The sequence below is a fragment of the Equus asinus genome, chromosome 9, assembly GCF_041296235.1.
Source record: "Equus asinus isolate D_3611 breed Donkey chromosome 9, EquAss-T2T_v2, whole genome shotgun sequence".
NCBI classification, from domain to species: domain Eukaryota; kingdom Metazoa; phylum Chordata; class Mammalia; order Perissodactyla; family Equidae; genus Equus; species Equus asinus.
Window position 1 is genome coordinate 26,319,088 of NC_091798.1, and position 6,832 is coordinate 26,325,919.

Genomic DNA, 6,832 nt, shown 5'->3' on the forward strand with positions numbered 1-6,832 from the left:
TCCACATCTAGTATAATAAGGAAACAAATAGAATGCCAGTTTGCATTTCAGAAAAGACTAAGGCAGGCCCCCAAGCTGGAAGGATCCCTTCAGACTAATTAAAGCCCTTTAGCTTTGAAGTTGGTCTTAGATCAATATTCCCTTTTAAAAGAAAAAAGTCTAAAAATAGAGAAAGGCACAGAGAATTATAAATATCCATCAACCAGAATTAACAGATGTTCACATTTTGTCGTTTTTGCTTCGTAGAGTTTTTTGGTTTTGTGTATTCTTTTGGTTTTTGGTAAAAGAAATACAGTTAAGTTGACGTCCTTCATGTTCCCTTCCTCAGACCCCTTGCCCTTCCCTCGCTCACTAGAGGCAGCCTCTCTGTGAGACCATATCTTTTATTTTTTGACTTGCTCATTTCAGTGACCACTGTTGATAAAATCTAAGCATGTTGATGCAGAGACATTACAGCTGCTACAGCCATCTTGTGAATACACCTCAATTTATCTACTCTGTCTTTTGCAAATGGGGAGACGTTATTATTATATTTTTGAGGAACAAGATGTCTTCAAATGGTAAAGCCTTTGGAAAACAGTTTGGTAGTGTCTTGTAGTTAAACATACACATGCCCCATGACCCAGAAATCCCACTGCCTAGATTTTTCACTAAAAGAAATGAAATTCAGTGTTCACACAGACTTGTACACAATGTTCATAGCGGCTTGGTTCACGATAGCCAAAAACTGTAAATAACCCAAATGTCCATTAGTTGGTGAATGAATATACAAACAGGTGTATCCATACGGTGGAATACTATACTATGCAGCAATAAAAAGGAACCCATTACTGATGCACAAATAAAATCAGGGAATCTCAAAAGCATTATGTTAAGTGAAAGAACTAAGACACAAAAGACTGTGTACTCTAGGGTTCCATTTATATGAATTCTAGAAAAAACAAAATTATATTGGCACAAAACAGATCAGTGGTTGCTAGGGGGCGGGGAGAAGGGAGTGACTGCCAAGGGGCGCACAGGACTATTTAACAATGGAAATGTTCTGTGTCTTAGCATGGACAGACTAACACCAGACAGTATATGTTGCTGAGCAACTAGGTAGGAAAGTTCTGGATGGGGAAGCAAACATGGCGGTGGAGGTAGGAGGACTTTCTTAAGTGTGGACTGCGTCTACTTTCCAAGTGCAGTTAGGAACAGTTCTGGTGTCATCCCAGTGCTTGGTGTGGGAGGATGTTTAACTGAGACTCTGGCTCCTCCCTCCAGCTCCTGCTTCACATGTGCCATGACCTGACCTTGGCTGTGCTGAGCCAGCAGATGGCCTCCTGGGACGCGGCAGTGGAAGCGCTGCTTCGGGCTGTGGTCCGGAGCTACGACTCGGGAAACTTCACCATCATGCAAGAAGTGCACGCAGCCTTTCTTCCCGAGGGTAAATGACCCCCACCTCTGCTGGGACACGCCCACTAAGGGATGACAGAACTACCACCGACGGTGTGGCACCAGCGGTGCACAGGTTATCGAAAGACAGGAATGGGCCAGTTGCGCCATTTAGTAGAAAGTTTGAATTCTGTTACCCAGGCTCCTAAGAGGCAGCCAGAATGACTGAGCTCTTCTCCTTCACCTGGCCCTGCCTGCCTTCCCACCTCGGATATAGCTTTTCTACACACAGTTAAAGAAAGAGAAACAGCAGTGTGTTCACAAGTTAGAAGAACAGAAGCACAGCAAAAAGAGCGACGTTTCTTGAGCTGCATAATGAGTCACTGATTTTTCAGAGGCACAGTGGGATCTTACCCAAGAGCCTTGAGTGGGACAGATGGAATACTTTTTCTGTCATGCTTGGAAGGACTCGTAGCCTGTAGGAACAAGAAGATTGTCCTAAACCAGGAAATGTTTAGCTCTGGTTGACTGTTGGTGGGAAGCATGTGGTCCCATGGATCACTGCTCTCCTTTTTCTTGGGGTCTGGCTCTCGGGTGATAGGAAACAACAGGTAGACAGGAAGCTAGCTTTCTGGCAGATAAAGAAATACACAACCCTAAATCCTTTTCTTTTTCTTCTAGGCTGTGACCCCCTAAGAGACAAACTGAGTGACTGTCAGTCCGCCGCCACACCAGCTTTCAAAAGCTTGGAGGCCTTTTTTATTTATGGACGTCTGTATGAATTCTGGTGGTCTCTCTCCAGGCCCTGCCCCAAACCCAGTGTCTGGGTCAGGGCTGCTGACGGAAGGATGGCCTCTGTTGAGCAAAGCCAGCAGTTGGCTGATGCCAACCCTAAAGAAACTGACCCGAAAGCTCAGGCAGAGCCAAGCAGGCCCCCAGCACCAGATGTGGAACTCACAGAAGAAAATGAGCAAATACTGAACGCTTGTAAGGAGCTCTTTTCAGAAAAACACGCCAGTTTCCAAAACGCACAGAGAACCGTTGCAGAAGTCCAGGAGACCTTGGCAGAACTGATCCGCCAACACCAGAAGAGTCAACTTGGTAAATCCACAGCGAATGGTCCTGATAAGAATGAACCCGGACAAGAAGCAGAACAGTCCCTCTCCAGTCCTCAGAGCCAGTGGTGAGTACTGAGTCACTCAACACAAGACGGAATTAAAAATACCCTGCTGGATTCTCATGTGCTCAGGTCACTTGGAAAGAGCAGAATGTGGGCACAGGCTTTGGAATCAGACGTGGGTTCTAATCCTGCCTCTGCTGAGCAACCTCAGGCAAGATTCTTAATGTCTCTGAGCTTTAGTTCCCTCATCTGTAATTGGGAGTGAAATCACAAATATTGTTAATAACAACAGTACAATAAAACCCTGCCATTGGGCAATAAGTAATTTTCCAAAAACTCAATTATATAAAATGGGGAGTTGCATTATTGCATCATTAATGAAAACCATTGTTTTTTTCATTTTTCTATACTATCACAGAAAATACACAAAGGGGTAGTGTACAAAACTGTACACTAAACTGAGAAAAATCTCAGATGATCGGAATGCTGTAGCATCCTGATCACTTCCATTGAAAATAGGGACTCACTGGCTAACAGGAGCCAATCACTGCGCCCCTCGAGTTATTACAGGGCGCTCTGCTGTGGGCATTCGCGGTGATTAACATTACTGATTGGTTACTGTGTTGAGTGCCTTTTACCTTGGTTATGTCCCCCAGCACAGGGCCTAAAATGTAGTAACTAGTACAGTCAATAAACTTACAGCTATTATTACTAAGTCTAAAAATTAAAATTAAGAAGCTTTGAAGCCCTTATATTTGTACTCTAGAAATATTCCCATTGAAATCTTGAGTCAGAATTTTAGTAACAAGAAAAATACTAAAAATTTCTCAAACCCAGCAGCTCTTAACCTTTGGATCACAGGACCCTTTGGAGAAGCTAAAGACACTCGCCAGGAAAATGTGTATCCAGACCCCCATGGTTAGGAGCCCCACCTCTGTCCACCCGTTGCCCAGACAAAGCCAGCCCCTCCTGTCCTGAGCTGCAGGTTGAGTCCCGTAAAGCTCCACAGTTTTCATTAGAGCTGTGGGTCCAAGAAGTGGGGATTTGGAAAATGGAGAGGAGTAATACTGCATCTTGAAAACTTTATATCACATCACGTTAAATGGCCTTCTCTTGACCTTTGTATTTAATGCTGGGAGAGAGAGATCTAGGTGACAAAGGAAGTTTATTTATAGATAATAAAGTTAAAAGTTACCCAGGCAAGACATATGACTTGTACTTTTTTCACTATTATTATTACTAGTAAAGAAGAAAAAAATGAGCAAGTTTCTCTGCCTGAATTAACCAGAAGGCTTACAGAGGCGAATGAGAGAATAGCTAAGTTTCCTGAGAGCATTAAGGTAAGATTTATAGCAGTTCATTTGGAGAAACATTACTTTTTGTATTATCAGTTGATTAAACCACATTGATTAAGGTCATCTACTTCTCTGTTCAGTTTCTGAAATCTTTGCACATTTGTATGTGCTTAACCATTTAGGATCCAATTGCCTTTGTTAGCTACAATGTTCTGTGTGAGTAGAATTATTAACACAACCAATTTTATACCTCAGTCTTCAGAGAAATCTAACACATTTTGTAATTGAGAGGTAAAGTACCATGTATTTGATAGCTTACATATGAATAGGTGAATTTGGATGTGGCCCTAGTAGTAATAGAAGCATCATGTTTTGAATTAATTTGAGTAAACCTCTAGAAAAAGATTGTATCATTTGAGAAGGACATCCCAGTTATGGTTTTTTGGGTTTTGTTTTGTTTTTTTTTTTTTTTGAGGAAGATTAGCCCTGAGCTAACATCTGCTGCCAATCCTCCTCTTTTTGCTTAGGAAGACTGGCCCTGAGCTAACATCTGTGCCAGTCTTCCTCTATTTTGTATGTGGGATGCCTCCACAACATGGCTGATGAGTGGAGCAGGTCCATGCCCGAGATACGAACCCACAAACCTGGGCCACTGAAGCAGAATGCTCAGAACTTTAACCACTCAGCCACCAGGCCGGCCCAGCCATCCCAGTTTTGTGTGTCATCTCTCCTTAGAGTAACTGATGAAGAGCAGGTCATTGCCTTATGAGGGAAATGGCTCAGCCCTGCCTGAGAAGTGTCAGTAGATGAGACTTGAGTCACTGGTACCTTCTGTGCAGGGGTTTGTGGCTCTTTTGGAAATGCTTCCATGTTCATCCTCATGTCATCTTTCAGACCTGGCCCTTCCCAGACGTGCTGGAGTGCTGCCTCGTCCTGCTTCACATTGGGTCCCAGCGTCCTGGCCGTGTCCCCCAGGAAGTGCAGCAACAGGCCCAAGCGCTCCTTCAGAAATACGGCAGCACTAAAGTTTACAAGAGACACTGCCAGGCCTTCTGCACGTGAACTTTCAAGGACCTTCAAGAAATTGTGCCAAATTCAAACTGTTTGACACCTTTCATCTCTGCAGTTACACCTCGCCAGACATTCACTCTGATCCCTAGAGGTTTTGCAGTGATCCAAATAATACAAATGTAGTTCAAGTTTGAATCAACTCTACCCCTAGACACGGTGGAATCTGACTTTGGACGTGTGGTTTCCCTCTGGAGGAAAGATCATGAAAAGCCAGCAGCAGTTATTCAGAAGTAACCCCTGCAGAGTGATGTAGGTCATCTCTAAAGCCTTATGCCAGGTTTCACCCAAAGAGGAGAAACTTTTTTAATCACCCAAAGTGTTATGCTCTTAAACACAAGCTACCTTTATAAACGCTTCACCTGATCATAAACATGTCGTTCTTGTTCAAGATAGAGCTGCTGCATTTTATGGCTATTGGTATCTTTTTTTAAAATTGTTTTTGTTAACTTGTGCTCTCCCCCTCTACTCTTTCAAAGACTGGAGCTTGAATGTGAAATAGGCCTCACCCAACCCATCATGTGGACTCTTTACCCTCTGCCTGAACGTTAGGTCAAAAGTTTGGTTTTACTGTTTCATGTAATTGCTTATTTGGACAAATCACTAAGCTTTAGAAGAACAAATAACTAACTCAAACGTATCTTATCCCTTCAGTTTTATAAGAAATGATTAATGATGATCAAAATAGTTCAGGAAGAAATTATTGTTTCAGTCGTTCTTAATCTTTTTTGGATCACAGGGCCCTTTGAAAATTAGATTAAAGCCACAGATGATCTTTGAAGAAAAATGCATAGTCCTAATTTTGCATATGTAGCTTTTGGGTCATTGCATGATGGGATGCTATATACTATTATAAACCCTTATTCTCTTCTTCCCGCACCCCCCCCCCCCCAGACACCCCTCCAGCTATTATTCTCTTGAGGTCTGTTCTTCTCTTTGGTTATTTAAATAGTTGAACAATGTCAGGAACAGATGTTTGTGTAATGTCCCAGTTGCTAGAACATAAAAATCAGAGAGTCTGGGGTGGGGTTGGGAGAGAACACTCTTCGCCAATAATTGAACTGTTTTCTTTTGGGATTCATTGCGAAGTTCATTATGAAGGCCTTTCTGCTGAGTGTCCAGTTTATTTTTCAGTTACTAGGGTTGGGGTTGTCGTGGGCAGCAATGATGAAATTCATTAACAGGAACTCTCTAGGAAGGAAAAACTTTAAGAGGCAGTTTTCAAAGATCTGACTTACTGGGTGGTTTGTTTTATTAGACTTAGCTTTGGAATTTTAAAATGCTAAACCCAAAAAAGGAAATAACTGTAGAATTTATATCCTGATAGTTCCTTACACAGTTAAGTGAACTCAAGGAAGAAGATGCATTCTTACTAAAGGTTAGACAGTCTTCTTGGTTGCAGAGATTTCAATGGGCATGGCTCAGTTGAGAAGTGTATCAGTTCTACAGTCTTTGCCAAAATGAACAAATGCTTCACTTGCAGAGATGGAAAAAATATTTATTCCTTTCCACTTTGAGTAAAGAGGAGTATTATTAAACTAGAAATTCTAAACTTCTTTGTAATTGACCACAACCATCACCTTTGGATGGAGGAATCCTGCACACTCCTCAGTTACTGCTTTGGTAAGAACAAGAATCACTACTTGGACAACTAAGCAATAAAAGTACATGATAGCAGAAGATGACAGAAATGACAACTCCATTTCCTCTCGAACTCCTTTTTCCAATACTATGATGTACTCAAGCTTTTCTAACTTGAATAGTTTTCATTTCTATCTCCCTAATTATCACGACCACAAGGAGCCAAAGCACTGTGGAGTTGACTCGGGCTTTCTGAGTGGATAGGGTATATCTCTAAGCAACAGAAGAATTAGTTTTCGTCCTTCACCTCATCCAAGGTAGCTTTCTCTCTAACCGGTAACTGTATCTCTAATACACACCACCATCCCCTCACCCAGATGACTGCGCTCCTCTC

At 42.3% G+C, this 6,832-nt stretch overlaps 1 protein-coding gene across 4 annotated transcripts in view; it reads left to right on the plus strand.

The window, feature by feature from the left end:
- Positions 1-5,557, plus strand: part of GEMIN5 (gem nuclear organelle associated protein 5) — a 41,312-nt gene extending 35,755 nt beyond the window's left edge. For all 4 annotated transcript variants that reach the window (XM_070517165.1, XM_014830097.3, XM_070517166.1 and 1 more), the window contains 4 exons: positions 1,264-1,426; positions 2,056-2,557; positions 3,738-3,834; positions 4,684-5,557. In XM_070517165.1, coding sequence (XP_070373266.1) covers positions 1,264-1,426; positions 2,056-2,557; positions 3,738-3,834; positions 4,684-4,851 — 930 coding nt within the window. In that variant the 3' untranslated portion in view covers positions 4,852-5,557. The remainder of the gene's footprint in view (positions 1-1,263; positions 1,427-2,055; positions 2,558-3,737; positions 3,835-4,683) is intronic.
- The last annotated feature ends 1,275 nt before the right edge of the window (positions 5,558-6,832 follow it).